The 19,353-nt window shown below is 40.8% G+C and overlaps 1 protein-coding gene across 2 annotated transcripts in view; it reads right to left on the bottom strand.

The window, feature by feature from the left end:
- The window catches only part of SHROOM2 (shroom family member 2), a 124,866-nt gene extending 107,456 nt beyond the window's left edge, over positions 1-17,410 (bottom strand). For both annotated transcript variants that reach the window (XM_064646584.1, XM_064646585.1), the window contains exon 1: positions 16,429-17,410. In XM_064646584.1, coding sequence (XP_064502654.1) covers positions 16,429-16,647 — 219 coding nt within the window. In that variant the 5' untranslated portion in view covers positions 16,648-17,410. The remainder of the gene's footprint in view (positions 1-16,428) is intronic.
- Positions 17,411-19,353: the final 1,943 nt, after the last annotated feature.

The following is a 19,353-nucleotide window of genomic DNA, read 5'->3' as shown; positions in this document are numbered from 1 at the left end:
AATATGCCTAGACCTTGATAGAAATCTTTGATTGGCAAGACCAAGATGTTTTCCTCATCAGCGGGGACGTCCAACGCATCATTACAGTTCATGACCCGCACGTTAAGAGCTCATCACATTTGCAAATGTATTAGTCACGTTTATTTTCCACAGATCTTTCCATCTGAAACTACCAAGCAACCAGAAACTATGGCTTGATACATCTCCCACACTCAAGGAGTCACCAGCTGACTCCAGCCAGATTACAACAGAGCAGCCGTACATCAGTGTGACGCAGGCTCCCATAGGAAGTTTTCCTTGTGAGAATTACAAGCACAAAACTGATACAGCCACAGAGATAACCACAAATTGCTGCTATTGTCATCTTGTATAATAAGCTGCAGTGCTGCTGCACACCCTCAGGTCTCCACCCAAAAGCAGCCCCAAGCAAGAGGAGTATTTTGGAAGAAATAGTCACTGAGGCTTGTTATACCTTAGCAGCAAAGAACTTTTAACATGTGCACAGCATGATAGAATATGATATATCATAGAACAGTTTGGGTTGGAAGGGACCCTTAAAGATCATCTAGTTCCAATTCCCTCCCATGGGCCCAGACACCTTCCACTAGAAAAGGTTGTTCAATCCACTAGACCTTTTGTTTTCATTAAAAACAGGTTATGATTCAGAGACAGTGTGACAAACTCTATGAGAAGGAATTAAAACCACTGTACAGTAATGAGAAAACTAGGGAAATCAAATTAAGAAATAAATACAATTTTGTTTTCAACTGTAAAAATTTTAAAGAGTTTATTTTTACTGCTAAGACGGGCCCTATGAAAAGAGAATGGGCAGATTTTTCTATACCACAGAGAAGACCAGACAAAGAAAGCTTTACCTCCAAACACTACCATGACACTAAAAATAAGGTTAAGAATCACTGTCAAGAGCAGGAAATAATACAAAATACAAAACCAGAGATATGACATTAAGCATAAGAATTTAATTTTAACTTGTATCTAAGTAATCTCAGTGATTTCTTCCAGAACTACTGAAGAAGTTATTGTAGTTCAAAAAAAGAAAATATGGATAAAATATTAGGAATGACTGAAGAAATTCCAACACTATCCACTCTAATCTCAAAAATCATCTGGCATTTAGCTGATAACTGAAAATATTGTACTATTTCAGAGTAAGAACTGACCTCATATCGTATATAAACAATCTTATGATCATGGAAAAACAGAGATTCAAAGCTGTGTTTAACTACCAACACAGACACATATTTTCATTTGAGTATCCTGCAAACACAATGCAATACAAAACAAAACCCACTTCTTCCTGTACTTAACCTCAATGGTATCAGTCAAAAGTTTCACTGTTCAGCTGCTGTATGACTAATTAACAGCTTGCTAGATTACAGATCCTATGATTTCCTAGCATTTACTCTGCCATCATATAACTCAAAGCTTTTTGGTTTGGAACCCCAATCCATTTCTGTTTCTTCAGAAATTGTGAATGGAAAAAATACTGAAAGGCTCTATGAGTTCACAATCCAACTTTATTTCTGATCCGCTTTCTTCCAGATACATTGACCTGAGCCAAATAACTAGTTTCACATCAAGCATGTATTTAAAAAAAAAAACCACAACAAAAACCAAACCAAACCCTAAAACCACTAAACAACAGAAAACATAAGACAAAGGTAGAGACATACTGCTTAAAGGTTAGGAACTATACCCATTACTTCAAACATGAGAAGTCTTCAAGTTTGTTAGATTAAAAATCTATTGAATTTTGGTCTGTGTTTCAATTTCCTTGAGTAAAATAGATTTTGTCAGTTTTAAAGTAACTGTTATGCTGTTTTCCAGCACCATACTCAATTTTCAACATCCTTTTAATAAACTGGAAGCTTGTGTCAACTGTTGTGCACCAAATTAAAGAACCCCACCAATTTATGGTGACTATATCCTTGGCTGCAATACCCAAGACTCCACACTACCTCTTTTTTGTTGATGCCACTGCATCTTAAACTCCACATTAAAAATCTTAAGTCTCTTCTTGCCTTATGAAGAAGCCCCTATTCCCATATGCACAACTTAGACTGCATTTTCATTACAGCAAGAAGTGCCATGAACTTCAAGACTTAGTTTTAATTATATAACTTTGAAACCCTTGAAGAAACTGGCATCCATCATCAGAATTTTGGTCAGTTCAGGAAATGGATCTGTGAACGCAAACCAGATAAGAACAAAATGCATTTGTACTGTCCCTTTTTAAAAAAAAAAAAAACAACCAACCAAACCGTCAAAACCAACACACTGGAATATGCTGAAAGTCATAAGGTGGTCCTGTTTTCCTTCCAAAACTGTAAGCTTTGAATAATACGTACTCAAGAATGGAAAATTCTTTTTCTGTCACTGTACATTAAAGGTAGTTCTGCTTTTTAAAATGCATAACTACTACATCATGCTCCTTCTGCCTCAACTCACAGCCTAATTGGAAAGGGAAATAACTCTCAGCATACCTCAGAAAGGAGACACATTTTTCTAATGCTTTGGTACAATTTAGTCATCACCTGGACAACTGTAATCAAACACTACAAAACATCCACTAACCTTGCTAGATGCTCCTCTCTTCAAAACTAAAGCTGGGTGAGATGTCTTAGCTGCATGAACCACAGAGGCAGAAAAAAAACAACATGCTCTCTTGCATACCAAAATTCACAGGATACTTTTTCAGGTCACAGTTTGTTGTGTGTAGTCTGGCTTAAAATTAAAAAAGCAGCCCGATTAACTTCAAATACAGCTATAAAAACCACAAAAATCACTGTTCTTCCTGCAAGCTTTTAACTTCCTCTTCATTTGTATTTAAATTTATGCTACAGTAAATACAGACATCTTTTTGTTGCTCTTATGTACATATTACACCTTTCTAATAAAGTAGTATCTAAGCCATGGTTTTACAAAAATCATCTTATGTCCTCACCTTACTCTAAGATCCATGTCTGTAATTAACCACAGGTGGTATTAGCCACTTCACTAATCAAAGTTGTTCGATGCTTTCATCGTGAGATCATATTTTCCGTCAGTGGTTGATGAATTTGACATTCTTCAATTAGTTAGGCAGAAACTTTCTATTGTGCATGTCAGCCTCAAACACTCAGTCTTCTTAAATTTAAACTGAAATTGTTCACCCAAGAAACAGATGAAGAAATAAAATGAAGAAAACAAACACGTTAAATAGTCAAACTGGGAACTAAATCTGAAACACCCTAGTGATCCCTGCTACAGCAAAATCAGACAGCATCCATTACGTGAGCATGGTCATCTACGTGTGTGCATGCCTTATGTCACTTATTTAAACACCTAACACCTGGACATTTTCAAAGAAGTCTCAGCTTCAAGTCCTGTGAGAGATCCTCCATTCTAAACACTTTGTAGGCTTGAGGCTTTGAAGACAAAACAAGATCTGGAGCTAGGGATAGAAATAGCAGAGTGAAAAATACTGGTAAAGAAAGATTTTGACTATTTAATTGAATCCACAATCACTCAAATGAGGACAATGATAAAGGATAAAGATTTCTGAGTAAGGAACAGGTAACACTGAAACAGGTTAAAGGAAATTCAGAAAAGTCGGGGCCCAAGTACCAGAGAGAAGAGGCAACTACAACACACACCCTCCAGAACCTGGAGAGCAAGTTCTTGAATCCAAACATTCCTTTGGCAGGGGAAAAACCTAAACCCAGTGGGCAAGGTACCCCAGTCTAGTGTTGAGCCCCATAGGAAAATTAGTTTGGAAAATTGCAGTTCAGCTGATAAAATTCTATGGACACTATTGGGATACCACATTTCTTTTGCCTTCTCTTAAAAAAAAATAAGTAAAAGCAAACAAACATAAAAACTATTACAAGAATGTAAAGACCAAAACACTCTAGAATGATTTAAGACTTCTGCAACTGTTATATATACAACCCTAGCCCAGATTCCTTACAACCATACATGATAACATGCCAAATGTCATGACCAAATTGAATCATAGGATGGTTTGGGTTGAAAGGGACCTTAAAGAAGATCTCATTGCAACCCCCCTGCCACGGGCAGGGACACCTTCCACTAGACCAGGTTGCTCAGGGACCCACCCAATCTGGCCTTGAACACTCCAAGGGATGGGGCATCCACAGAGCTAACAGAGTTAAACAAATCAGAAAACTAAAAGAAAACTTCTCAGTGCAAAGTCCAAAAACATTTTTAAAAAGCAGTAATCATTAACAGTATGTTATTAAAAAGTATACAACTAATTTTATTTCATATCAAAAAAGATGCACAAAGTCCTCACAGAAATTTCCCCAGAATTCAAAGAGAAGAAAACTTGGCCATAAAAAATTACAGCCACCATAAATCAAGTATACCAGAAAATTCTATGGCTCTAGACAAAGAGGCACCTACACCAGATGCAGACCTAGTTACAATCTGCCATGAGTTAGTTCAGTGTTGATTCAGCAAACATGCTCTCTTGGATGGTCAAATGTCAAGTATTTTTTGGTAGCAAAAAATTAAAACAAGCAAAATAATTTTCATTTTACTCTGATATTAGTAACTGTTATGTCCATTTTATCCTCAGAGAAGGGCTGAACACACTTTATTTTTTTTAATCACAAGATGAAGAAAGAGTACAGGTCTGGATTCAAATTGCTCATTACCAAAAATTCAGAAATTAGAAAACAGGAGATAAGCATTTACAAAATTATTTCCATACTTTCATTTAATTTTCACTCAAAATCAGCTGGACTACAGCCTGTAAGTCACTGCAGAGCATGTGACTGTATAACACGATGTTGCCACTCCCTGCTGCTCATCTCCACTCCCTCTAATCGGATAATTAAATTGCTCATGCAACATTTCCCCAGTCAGCTTTCAGCAAACTAAACTAGGTTGCTAAAGACTTAATGTTTGCAGCACTGGATTTAGGGTGGAGTCTTATGCTAGCCCAACACCTTTAGGTGGAAATGTAGGGTATTGTAACAATTATTGATACAACATACTGGAGCAGACAGTAGCCTCCAATTAGTGCTAGTGATGTGTTGACAAAGAAATTAATTTTTTAATTTTGTCTGCAGTTAGAAGAAAACATGCACGTGCTCCCCTGATGAAACTTGTATGCTATCATCTCAGACAATGATGAAAAGTAAACTCATCATCAGTCTTCAAGTCACTGACAGTATCTTTCTATCACAGAGCTGTAAGTGGGTCACAGTAATGAGAAATCAAAGGAAATTCAAGTAGTCAGAAAAGACATGTTTTGGCTACAAAAATAGCCAAATCTTCATCCTTATGAAGATTTATTACTAATAAATTACAAATCACACAGATTCAAATGTCTAGGTGACCTTCAATATAAGGAGTCCACACTATGGGACTCATTTACCTCCTGCTCAGGTGCTGATAGTCTATCTCACTCCATTCAGCTCCTATATTTTTCTGAGGCACTGAGCATCTGTGTATTTTGGGTAGGTAGTGGGTTTAAGTTTGTAAACAGAGATCTAATTGTACACTTCAGTACATTATTGATGATGAACACAAGCACAAAGCACTGCTTTCTATTGTGAAGAATTTACTACCAACAGTATTACACAACTACGCCCTTTTGAGACAACTCTGTGTACTCCTAGGGGTTTCATATATTTGTGTTCTGGATTTTACTAGAAAGACCATAAAGTCTTTGTCACCATAATATTTCAACACTTCTGTATCAGGTCTGTTTCGAGAAACAACTTGTGAGAAATACTGTTGGTTCCATGCAACACCAGACGCTGAGGCAAAGGTGCCACACAACTTCGCACAGGTATACAAGAAATCTGTGGCAAAACAGGTAACTAATTTACTAGACCTCCCAGTTTTCAATTCGCTGCACTTCCAATTCCTTGCTTCTGACAGGGTTTTGTACTGAAGCTTTGCAAGCTCTGACCCATTACTGCCTTCAAGGAACCAAACCACCACCAAAGAGCCCCACGCCTCTTCACACACGTATTTTACTCACCTACACGGCTGATATAACAGGTCACAGCTACAATATTTGTTAAGATGATGATTTCCTCAATCAGACAGAAGAAATTCAGTTGAGCAACAAAAGACTTGTCTTACACCCCTCCCTAATATGAGATTGAGTAATCACAGAAACTCCTCAGGTCTCCAAGGTGTCAGGAAAGGCACAGCCCTGCTCTTGATAGCAATCTTCCCCAGCAGTGAAAAATAACATCAAGTTCCCAGAAGGTAAAGACTGTAGGAAAAAAGTTATTTTACTGTAGTATCTGTTTTATAAGCAGGGGAGCAAATTGTTGGGTTTTATCTTTTATGAAACAGGAAAAAGAAAAAAGAACAAGAAATATAAAAGTTCTTGCACATATTAAGAAGACACAGTGAAAAAGGGGGAAAAAACCTACCTTAGAGCGTAAATGTTGTATTCTAACATTTTTCTGGAAGTAGAAACAGAATTATGACATAAGAGCAGTGTTCAAGAAAATCCAGTATTTATCGCATCTTACAGAACCTCAGACACTGTTTTTTAATATTTTATATTTAGAAATAAAGGCACTTGACCAAAATAGTCATGTAAGAAACAGATTACAAACTGTTTATAAAACCTGATTTTTAAAGTATACAGTAGTCTTAACTCTTCTAAACATTAATTATATTTAACAGATAAATAAAGCTTCGAGTTTTCCGTGTTATCTTAAAATTCTTTCCACCCAACAAAACACTACTTTACGTCAACACGGTATGTTTGCATCTTTTATTTAAATGAATGGCTGTGAAATGGATGTTTGGCTATTCCATTAAAAAAAAAAAAAAAGTTGACAACTTCAAATGCACCTGATGAAAATCTAATGTCCCCCTCTCTTCTGGATCAACAAAATATGTATTTGTAGAGGAAATAAAGCAATTTACAATACTCTAATTATTGTGTTATGCAGAATCCAAATACTCATCCGGAGTTGGATAATTCACTACATCAGATATCGGCCAGCTAAACACCCACAAACCCATTTTTGCATGTAATTTGTTTAAGAAAATTAACACAGTGATGACTAACTGACACTGTGTAGGAAGCATTTCACTTCTTTTACCATTAGATCATGTTTCTATGATACTATCCTAAAATATTATAGTATTTTACTGAAAAATACATAGTTTCCAAATAAAGTACTATTACCCCCCAACAGTAACCTTTTACAATATTCACTGAGCCAAATCAGAGGTTTATTTCCTAAAGAATGCTGACTAGTTCATACATATTTGGAAAACTGGGAGACATTGCTTTGTTTAATAGTTTACGTTGGAAGCCTTCAAAGCACGCTTTATCTCAAGAGAGAGAAAAATTTCAAAATAATCTGTTTGCATAGCTTCATGAAGGGATTTTAAGAACAATCATATATTTTACTGAAGAGGAAAAGTACTGAAACTGCCACTTTGAGTACAGCGTAGGTACCTGTGCATCACTTCTGAACAAATTACTGTATTATCATGCTCCCCACTGGCAGATCCCTCCCTCCTTCAGCTATCCAGACTCGACTGCAAATCCATTACTGAGAGAATATAATAGGATTGAGGATGAAAAACTTGTTATTCTAAAATGAAAGTGTCTGGCCATTTTAAAAGGCTCTGGATTTTGTTTCAAGTAAGTTTCACTAACACTTGGATCTTTTTCCATCAAAAGAAAAACAACACAAAACAAAGCACAGCTTAGAACGAAGCTCGTGTGTTTCCATTAAAAAAACCCAAAACTCTGTCTTAGTTTCATTAGGTTATGCAACCATTTCAACAAAACCAAACTGAATTCATCTTTACACATCAGCAAAAGCATTCTTAGACTCTGTCACACTGCTCAGAAATAACTACCTCTGCTATTACCAGAACATTAAACACCCTGTTGTTGTACTTGACACGAATGCACAAAGGTCTAGAGTTCTGCAAGTAAAGAAACGGTCTCAGAAACACGATGGACAGAACAGCAAAGAGCCTGGAGCAAAGAAAGCATCCAATAAGGCCACCTACAATAACAATAACAAGAACACCCTTGATCATGATCCATCTCCCTTCTAAAAGGCCATTCAGCTAGAAAAATGCAAGAATGGATGAAACTGCACTGTTAGTAGCTATCCAAAGGGATACAACACTGCAGTTGAGTTCTCACTATGTTGCCTATTTCCAGCTTTCAGTCACTGAGACTATTCTTTGCCCTTTGTACCACCCTTGAAAAACAGGCCACTCTACATCCTTCAAAAACCTCATTACTAAGTACAGTTCTTCAGAAAATCTGTATCTCAGAAACATGACACATATTTCCTAACTCATATATCAGTTGATAGATGTGGCTAAGTAAGAGGAATTTACACATTTCAAAGAACCTAACAATTCAGAAATGGAGCGATTTAAATGGGGAGAGAGCAGGGCTGGTTGCAGAGGGGAAGCCTTCCTTTCCATATGGGGTGAGGTAGGAGAAGTACAGGGACACAGGATGTGAGGCATTCCCCTCAGTGCCAACACTACTGAACTTTTGACTAAACAGTTCAAAGCTTTCAGTTGATGTTGGTGTTTCATCAGGGTTCAGAAGAACTTTGAAATAACCACCTCTTTTCTTTCATCAAACACTGAACTCCATCTGTTTCTACTTTAAGACTCAACCCAAGAATTGTGTACCTGACAAAAGCTATTCAGTTTCTCAAATCTACAATTTGCTGCATTTCCAGCATTTACCAAGCAGTCGGCTCTCTCTGCCTGGGGGAGTCGAGCACACCTCAATGACTGTCAGGTACATGCAAAGGCCAATAAAGACCCCACAACAACTTGTCATATTGCAGATGCCATTCTGTTATCTTTGAGATAAGAGACCTGTGCTTCACAAGAATGCCCTGAATTAATTAAAACTGAATACAGATACTGTATTAATTTATAGGTAGGAGAAGGAAGTTCTCTCCTAACAAATGTTTTTGGTCCTTGTAGGTTACAACTCTACCCCGATTAGCTAGATAAATCAAACTGAAAAGCTATGTTCATAAACAATCAGAGAAATAAAGAATTTTTGAACATTTTAGGTATAGCCACACATACAGGAAATACAGAGACAATCATTTTGCTCAATAGTATTTCATCTTACTACAGTAGATGTAGGCATATAGGTATGTGTTGAGGAACCACAGGTATCCTCACTTTCTCACATGCTTCACATGAAGGGTACACACCTTCAGAGAGCAACTCCGAGCACTTAAGTTCTGTCTAATTTAAACACTGCAAACCACTTTCCAAAAGTATCAACTTCTATTAAACATTCAGCTTAAGCCTCTGTGAACACCACGAAAAGTCTGCTGCTCGGCAAAGCATATATGGAGAACACAAACACATCCCCAAGTCCATCAAGTTGAATTTTCAAAACTGGTTCCAATTCAAAACTTTGTAGCCTTTTCCTATCACCGAATGAATGCTTTCAAACACAACACATTCAGTTCCCAATTCCATAAACCTTACATTCCATCTTGTTTGTATATGACCATATCTGTGAAGTTACAAGTAGTACAAAAATTACAGCTCCTAATAATTCACCACGGAGAGACGATAATATTCTCTGGGGTTGGGGATGAGGAGAGCACAACAACATACCTCCCACATAACTTTTAAGAAACTTAAAATATTATGCTATGTGGAATTAGAAATTGCCCTAGTTTGTTTCTTATCTTAATGATAAGCAAACACATACCTCCCAATTAAAAAAAAAAACACCAACAAAAACCTCAAAATTGAAAGTCCAGAATTATGTTAAGTTTACAGAGAGGGATCAATAAGCACATATTAACAAAACCTTCAATTGACCTTATATCATATAGGTTCAAAACAGACAGTAGAAAACAAGTCCACGTAAATTAAATGGATGAAGTCTCAGTATAACTGAATCAATTTTTAGTTAACTCTCTGTGAAACTCTTCAGGCACTGTAATACTTAAACCACCAGCAAGTAAAAAATCTGCTTAATGGCTAGGACTTGTCTCAAACTTCTGTAATAAGCTGACCCACAGAATAGATCCATATACATACTAGATATTCTATACATAGATTACAAATGCATACGAAAACTAAACACAAATGGCTTTTCTCAAGAAAAAAGAAGCTCACATATGTGATACAAATTTGGTTTGGTTACTGCTAAACAGTTGTTTCCTCTAATCTATACATGACCACCTTTCACTTCCCATTTACTTTATTCTTTCCACATTAACCTATTTTAAATACTCATTAAGCGGGAGAACACGTAATGAATCAGGGCCCGCAAAAGAAGTATGTACAGTCTATTGAGTAATTGAGTAAAGCATATGTAGCATGTGCATAAATACTACACACAACCACACTGTTTTTTCCTCTTAAAAAGGAAAACAAACAAAACCACAAGCATGATGGATACCTAGGCAATAAATGGCATTACTGGCAAACCTCTGACAACAGCAAGCAGTAACAGGAGGTCTCCTGCAGATCTTTTATTTTTAGGCTAATGCCTACGGTAGGACACAAAATTCATACTGGAAAGTATGAACTAACTAATATAAATTAACTAAGAACTAGAGAAGTTTAAATTGTTCTTTAAATAGACCAAATTGATGAACATTCAAACAGTCAATCCCGCTGTCTAACTCCTATTGCAGTAACCATTCCCACAAAACACATCAATTCCTCTGTCAGACTCCAGACATGAATGCTTTTGTTTGTGTTTTCTCTTAAACTAAAAAATCACGATAAATTTGACAGGTTTTGCCCAAATAGCTGAAAGGAGGAAATGCAGAGGAGATAAAAACAAACAATTTAAAAGCAATCAGTATTTCCAAAAGTTAGAAGTTCACTTGTTGTAAGGAAGTTTCTTAGTTCTGGTTTTAAACACAAGCATTCTGTCTCCTTGGAAGATTTTTGTACTGAAATGTAGTGTGAAAAGCACAAAGGAAGACTGCAGTTTCAGGACTGCAAGCACACACACACCCTATCTCTTAAACCACGCTCACACTGTTGACTGCTAAGCACAGAACTCAACTGACTTGAAACTTCTCCAGTCATGAGCCTTTAACCCATCCTTTCATTTCAACTCCTTACATGGTTTTTAGATCACATGTAACAATATCCAAGATAGCTTTTAAATGCAATTTCCAATATTGGTGGCATTTCAACTGCTAAAGATCTCATAAAAAAATCCCAGAACTCAAATCCAACCTCTTAAGCTTCATACTTCCACAGCCAAACCATTTACACCACATATGAGGGTGGTGGGCTCCATTCTGCCAGTAAATTAACAGTCATAATAAAGAGGTCATTCAACAACCATTAAAGCACTAAAACTGAGAGCATTCCCTTAACCAGTCAGCTTACCAAAGTAAAAAGCAGTAAGATCTTCCTCCATCAAAACAAACAAATTCCTCTCTTCCAATAATAGAGACCTGGGATGTAACAATCAGATCACTCAGAACAGTTTCTATAGCATTGAAAAAAGCCCAATTTTTAACATATTTGTCAAGGGAAAAAAGATAAATAGCTACATGATAATATTTCAAGCCTAAAACGTTCAAACGTTCATTCTAAGGTATACACATTTTCTAATGTTTCTCAACTATCAAATTTAAGAACACAAAGAGATAAAACTCAGACCATAAACCCTCTCCTAAGATAAGAAGTTGAATAAAGGTTTCAAAAGAAACACATAACATGAGTTGATACATTCTTTTAAAGTTGCTCATTAAGATACCTGTTCAAATTCTGAGTCATACTGGTCAGTAATTTTGTCTGGGTTTGACAACCAAGACAGATGGATAGTAAATAGAATAAATACTCCTTAATGCATTATTTTTCCAGAACTGAAGGAACTGAATGAAATTTGCCAGGTTACAGAGATCTAGAATTCTTTCTTGACCACAGAACAATGGCTCCTGATAACTTATAAATCAGCTGTTTACACGAATGACTGCATTTATGTTGAAGCAGTCAGTAATTTCATGGGATTACTCCTAAATGCTGGCTGTCTGGACATCAAGCTTTACAGCCAAGTTTAAGAATTATTAATGTCTACAAGCAAGGCAGCTCATCTAACTTGAGGGAGGCAACTAGTATTTATGTTTGAAAATGTCTTTTTTTGATTCATTCGTATATAGCACCATTAAAGTTTTTTTCCCCCCTCTAAATATTGTTGCAGTATAGTGATGTAGGTAATTGCTTTTAGTTAGATGTTTAAGGCCAAAGAATAAAGAATTACCTAACGAAAACAACAATCACTTCACTTACTATTGAAATAATAAATTAATAAAAGTCACATGGAGAAGTCTGGCAGCCAATTAATAGAGAAGCATCTCTTGATACAATTTAAGTTATTGTTGGGTTAAACAAATTACAGTTCACACTTAACCACACACAGGAGCACATTAGGAAAGTGCAACGGAATAAAGAAAACAAAAGTTCAGGGTCTGTCTGATACTCTTTTTTAAAAGACAGCACCTCCAGCTGGGGCATGAATTCAGCACTGATTCAGGAGACAAGAGTCCTATCTCCTAAATCATCAACAAAACTTCTTGCAACAGTCCAGGTTTCACTTGGAAATCTTGCAGAAATACCAGCCAAGCCCAGCCTTGATTAGACTGCAATGAGATCATTGCTTGAGGAGGTATAGCTGTAGGGTCTTGTAAAGCAGATACTACAGAGAAATTTATTTAAATGATACATCAATCTATCTTGAAATGCATAAACTAGAATGTTTTCATATGTATTAAGTAATATGGATAAAGCTGACTGCAGAACAACTTCAGAGTTCCTAAGGTTATTGCTAGTACAGGAAGTGAAATGACTTTCTGTCCACCGCCCACAATCAATACTATGATTGACACTATAAGTTGGGCATCTCAGATAAGAGCCCTTTTAAAGTAAAAGTAGTCAAGATAATGCAGCTATGGGAGATTTTCACAAGATTCACACTCGAGCACTTTGACTTTTCACTATTTCCAGTAAGATCTCCCTCTTCAGAGGTTTTTTCTTTAAAAAACAGAAAACACAAACTGAGGCTTGTGAGACTTCTAATTAAAGTCCTCAAAGTTCTCACTTCACTTTCTGTTGAAATACACATGTAGCTATAAAAGCAAGTCCTTTCTTTCAAGATGTCAAATTAGGCAAGAACAAGCTGCCTTTGGGCAATTTTTTTTTGGAATGTTATCAGATACACATGCAGAGATCAGAAAAAATGTAAAGCATTTTTAAAGGGACATTAAAAAATAATAGTACGCAACAAAGCGACAATGCTAAAAGACCTTTTTCTTAAATATTAGCAGCACCATTTGTACGTGGGTGGGGTAAGTTTTAGAAGACCAGCTATGTTTAAAGATCAAGCAAGCTGTATCATGTACCGTTTTTCTCTGTGCCTATTGCAGCAATAACAAAAAGGGAAAAAAAATAAAATAAAAAGGCTTGCGCCCGGCAGATGAACTCTGTATTCTGCCTACCCCGCTCAGGACTCTTTCTAGAAGTCTTGTTTCAGTTACAGAACAAAATGCTACCACGAAACAGGGAAGCCGCCAGGGCTGGGCCCACTGCTGGGCACCAGCAGCATGACTGTGCACTGACCTTTCCCAGGGCAAAGCGCTTCCCTCACAACATCAATCATGGAATGGTTTGGGTTGGAAGGGACTTTCAAAGGTCATCCAGTGCAGCCTCCCTGCAATGAGCAGGGACAAAATTCCAGCAGCTGAGCACACGCTTATCCCCCGCTAAGGCTGGACACATTTTCTCCTCTTTAGCATGCCTTCCCCTCTCTGGTAATCTGGTGGATCAAATGACAACTCTTGTTTTAATTGACTAGATTTCCAGCTAACAAATTCCCAAATAGTATTTGCAGCTCTTCTTGCCCTGGACTCTCCCTATGATACCTGTAATAAAAAACTTCCTTTCCTGTCAGCAAGTGAAATAGCCACACAACCACAGAAACTAACACCCGAGATGTGTGTTGCACAGAAAGTGCTGCAAAGTGCTTGCTCGTGAATTTTTCAGTTACAGTATTTTATGATGCCACTTTTCTGGCAGTTGTGCCATATATGCTAAGGAAAGCACGAAATATTTACACCACAGACTTCCCAGCCTTTACATAAAGGGGCAACTTTCTTCAAAGGTTGATCTTGCTTTTGAGACTGTAAGAAAGGAAACAGGCAGAATTTTAGAAATCCCCCTTAAGCAGCTGCTATCTGAGACTCCATTCACACCTTGTCACATTCCTCTCCTCAAAAAGTGGCAGTTGGCATCATCCACCCTCACTTCCCCGGAGATGCTCTGGACTAGAGCGAGACAGAGCTTCAGAACCAGCTAATGCTTAAGCTCAGTTTGAATCCACAAAACCAGGTTTTCCACAGGTATTCTGAAGCATTCGGTGCAGTGGGTTTTCCTGGATCCCCCACTGACCAGCCACCAGCCTACCTGAGAAGGGAGGGGAGACAGAGAGAGAAGTGCGGGTGAAATGGCATCTCCTCATCCATAGCAGCCCAATGATCCCCACTCAGGAAGGGTGTAACTCAAGTCCAAGGCTCTCTTCAGCTGAGAAGAGGAAAACTTTACATCTCCTGCAAGGAGTGCCTGTTTTAACCACCCAGCATTAAATTATTCTTTCCAGTAGCTTTACACCACTAGAAGCAGAAAAAAACACCACTACAGAAAATACACAACCAAACACCATGATGGGTGGGCCAAATCAAGATGGAAAATTTTGCAGCTAAATAATTGTAGTCCCAGGGACACGAGTTCCTGTCCCTGGTTTCAAAAACAGTACTATACACTCGTATCCAATGATGACAAATGAAAATTTAAACCCAAGGACCCAGGTTGTTTCTTATCCCTAAATCTGTATGGATGGACCCAGATTTCTCTTCCATGCTGTGTGGTTCCACCTCATTATTCCCTTGCAACAGACCCAGTTCACAAGGTTCCCAGCCCTAGACACTTCTCTCCACATACCACAGCCACATCCTCATGCCACAAATACTTGAGCCTGTTACTTAATACCTAGGTAACATTATGAATAAGTATCACTGATCAGTCTGTAGATGTAGCACTTATTAGCCACTAGCAGAAAGGTGGAATTATTTGAATTGGCACTTAATAGCTAGTACATACATAGTAAAGTAGCTCTTTTCTCCTTTCCTCAAATCCTCCCAGGTTTGCTATTGTGTAAACTCAGGGTACTGGTAAGAGGCCAACAGACTGGCAGTCATTTTTCAGCATATACATATTCTGACACTGACTGTTGTCTCTTGAAAAACAGCAGTAGGGAAGAGATCTAGAAACAGATGGTTTCAAAAGTCCTAACTTGTAAAGTCCGTATCGCAGTTGTTTCAAGAGTGAGAGAAGGGAACCAACGAGGCAACTCACAATGAAACCAACTGAAAAATAAGATCAGAAGAATTTCTGCTGTGGATAAAACAGGACTTCTTGACCTCTGACACCCTCTGGCACTTTTAAAATGGAAACAGGCAGAGTCCAGAGGACTTGTAGACAAAAGCATATATACATATATATATATCTCTTTCCTACAGATCTTGAGCAAAATGTGCTTTGCTAATGAGGATTTTTCTTTCACAAATCTATGTGGATCTATTTTAATATGCTTTCACTGTGCAACATGAAAGCTGTCTTAACAGCAAAACAACAGTTACTGAGGATGGGGGTTCTTAAATCAAAACATACCCAGATGAAAAACATTTCTAGAAAATGTGATGTATTTCTCTAACTCACGTCCAATACACTGAGATTAAAGTTGTGAGTATACAAGAACTTTAAAAAAAAAAAAAAAGGCAATCAGAAAGTGTATATATACCCAAGAACGTCCCCCTCCCTTGTCTTTGGAGAATGAATTTGGTCACTAGCCACAAGACCTTTCTGTTTAAAGAAGGAGGGAGATACAAAAGGCTATCCTAATTACTTAGAATTTGCAAGTGCAACATCAGCAGAGAAAACTCAGCCTCGGAGCCGGGAGTTTCAGTCTCCATACCCTCCTGCGCCAGGAGCCCGAAGGGAAAAGAGGGAGGGAACAGCCCAGCACAGGGTTTCGGGTCCCGCAGCCAGTTACCAGCGCCCGCGACGACGGCACCAGCTGTTTAATGGGCAGCAAGAGCGGCCAGAAGCGGCAGGTTGCCGGCGCTCAGCAACCTGTTGCCCCCGGAGCTGCCGGGATGCGCCCCATCCCCACCGGTCCCCGCTCCCTGGATACCCCGGGGCGGCCCGGGGGCAGGGCCGGGAGGGGCCCGGCCCAGCGGCACCTGCGCTGGGCGCGCTGCCCCGCGGTACCTGCGCCAGGGGCCGGGCCGGGCCCGCTGCCCCCGCCGGGTTGTCATCGCCGCGGGCACGGCAACATGGAGCCCGCCGGACCCACCTCCCCGCCCCGCCGGCGCCGCTCACCTTGGTGATGATGAGGGGCTCCCCGTGCTCCCGTCCGCCCTTCAGCGTGAAGCCCCACGGAGCCCCGCCGGTCAGCTGCACCTCCACCAGCTTGTAGCCCTCGGCTGCCCGCTGCTCCACCATCACCATCACGGGCCCCGGCTCCACCAGCACGGCGCCGAGCCGCGAGTCGCCGCCGGCCAGCCGCTCCCGCCCGGCCCGCAGCCCCACGTCCTCCATGGAGCGCCGTTTGCGGCCGGGGCTGGCTCTTCTCTGCCGGCCGCTCCCCGGTGCGCGCCTGCCGGCGGCCCCCGCCGAGCCACCTACCCGCCCCGCAGCGCCGGCCGGCCCGGCCCCATCGGCGGCGAGCGAGGGCTGCTCCGCCCGCCCCCCTCCTCCTCCTCCTCCCCGCAGCCCGCGGTATTGTCTCACGCCGAGGCCAGAGCCCGGCGGCGGGGGGGCGGCTCCAACTTGTGGCAACTTGGCGGCGGGGCAAACGCCGCCGAGCAGCGCGGTGTGCCGGGCGGGGAGAGGCGCCTCCGCCTCCCTCTCGCCCCGAAAAGAGGGCGAAACCCGCGTTCCGTCTACTCGCCCCTCCCCGGGAGCGGCAGCCCCACGGCGCGATCCCCAGGCCGAGGAGGAGCAGATGCAGGGCGAGGGGGGAGCAATCTCCGACCGACCGGCAGACAAAGGCGGCGGTGACAAGGTCCGTGAGCCCCGAGCCGCCCCGGAGCCGTGCCCGGGCCACCCCCGCCCCGCCACACGCAGGGGGGCCGCGCCTCCCCCACACCCCTCTTCCCAAACAAAAGCGGCGAGCAGGTGGAGGGCGGGGGAAAGGGCAGCCGGCGCCTGTGGCCGCCCCCTCCAGGCCAGGGACGCCCCGCCTTCGCGGTGCCAGGCGGCGGGAGGCCGGGGTAGGGAGCAGAGAGGGGGACGGCTCTTCCCGTCTCGCCGCAGTGCTTGGGGAGGGTTGAGCGGGGGGAAGCCGGGCAGCGCTGGGGGCAATCAGAGAGCAGCTGAGGGAGGGAGGTGCTTTCTGCCCGCCCCTGCCGGCCACACCCCCCGCCCCGCGCTGCCTCCACCACCTGTGGGGCGGAGGGGCCCCGCGGTCGCCGGTCGGGCTCTCCTTTCGAGCCCCTCTAGCGACAGCCCCGCACCACCGCCTGGCCCAGGCCTCCGGGGTCAGGACCGCGGCCGAGACGGGCTTGGTGCCGGGTTGGAGCGGTGGGAAAGACAGGTGAAGCCTACTGCAAAGGCAGCCAACGGGGAAGAGGTTTGGAGTCCGAGACTCAAAAAAGTTTTGATGGCAGAGTGCGAGGCAGAACTGGAAGTGCTAATCTTCACGCAAATCTTATTTTATGGATAGGAAATGAGGTTTAGGGTTAGGTTAGCCTGATACCAACACTGAGTTAGAGGTGGGGCTGGGAGTAAAATGCTTATTTCTTTCAATCCTCTCAGCTCATTTGCGTCACTTTATAGGAGGCTTCAGTGCCTTAAATCAGGACCAGACTTGGCCTGGAGTACTTGTGTGCCAGCACACAATCCTCCGGCATTTCATGACCAAGCAGATGAAGTACTGCTTGATCTAAGACTTAGGGAAATCTCTATTTTAGTTTCTGAAAGACTAGTGAACCTCAAGGGACTTTCTCCTGTGCCAAGCTGTCTCATAGAGATTCCTGGTATATGCAGCGGGATTTCAAGGTTTTGTACATTGATGTGACACTTCACATATTTTGCTTTTGGAAAGTGACCATTATGCCATTCTAATTTTGTAGTGTGATCCCCTAACTCCTGTTTCAGCTGGTTTGTTCCTCCTGAAACTCTCCTGTCTTGCACCAAAGCAATTTGTTTCTACAATACTTCCAACATTACCTACAGGGTGTTTCTCTAATACTTAAAGAGAGTATTAGATCTCCTGGTTTCAGGATTGAGAGCATCTGAATCATCAATAACAGCAGCAGATTGGAGGACATTTAGAAACAAGAAAAATACACCATTAGTATGATTAAGGGGTAGAAGGAACAGTGGAGAGGGCACCTACACATCCTTCTATGAATCCTGCTAAACACAAACCTTTTACCAAACCTAGATATTGCATCAAGTTATTTGAGGCCTCTAATGACTTGCAGATCCTCAGTCAGATTTCTTCTCTAATTATTTTCTGTCATATAGACAAGTAGAAATACAAGTGGTTTACTCAATGGCCTGTCTCCAGTTGTTCTTAGAATCTGAGACAAAGTCTACAGTTATGTTTGTGTAAGACATACCAGTTTGTCTGCACAGCAATGTATACTCAGTAACATATAGCTGGAAGTTTTAAAGAGCTGCAGTATACAATTTGGGTTTTGTAAGCATGGTAATAGAAGAAAGACACAGAATAACAATTTGAACTTTAGCATATTGCCAAATATGCTGATTGAAATGAAATGGAAATAAAATAGCTTACATCACTAATGAGAAGAGCAAACTCTGCTTCCAAAAACGCTTTCCCCGTTTGTCCCCTTTTTCAACTTCAAAACATTCTTCTTCATTTTGAACATTTTGTTGTACATAAGAAATTCAGGACTTACATTACTGTTTGGCTTTTAGATTTGGTCTTATAAGTTCAGTATTGGAGAACGATGAAGAAATCTGAGCACAGATTTTAAAAATGGAAAATCTAGAGCCAGGAATCATCATCCTTTTAAAACTGTCAAACTGATACTGTAATTACACCAGTGGAAGATGAGGACATGTAGCTCTTGGGAAAGCAGTTGCCTAAAGAAAGAATATCTGAAAGCTTTCGCACTCACGGTTAAGAGAGACCTCAGAACAAGTTTCTAGCTAAGTTTCAGGCGTGCTTACACCCTGATAGTCTGACACAATCATCAAGCAGATCCTCAGCTTGTGACTGACTGTTCAGAAATCAGACTTCTTTATCTTGAATGACACCTTTTTTTACCTTTT

This window comes from Pseudopipra pipra, chromosome 2 (genome assembly GCF_036250125.1).
Source record: "Pseudopipra pipra isolate bDixPip1 chromosome 2, bDixPip1.hap1, whole genome shotgun sequence".
NCBI classification, from domain to species: domain Eukaryota; kingdom Metazoa; phylum Chordata; class Aves; order Passeriformes; family Pipridae; genus Pseudopipra; species Pseudopipra pipra.
This window is presented reverse-complemented; position numbering and strand designations above follow the sequence as displayed.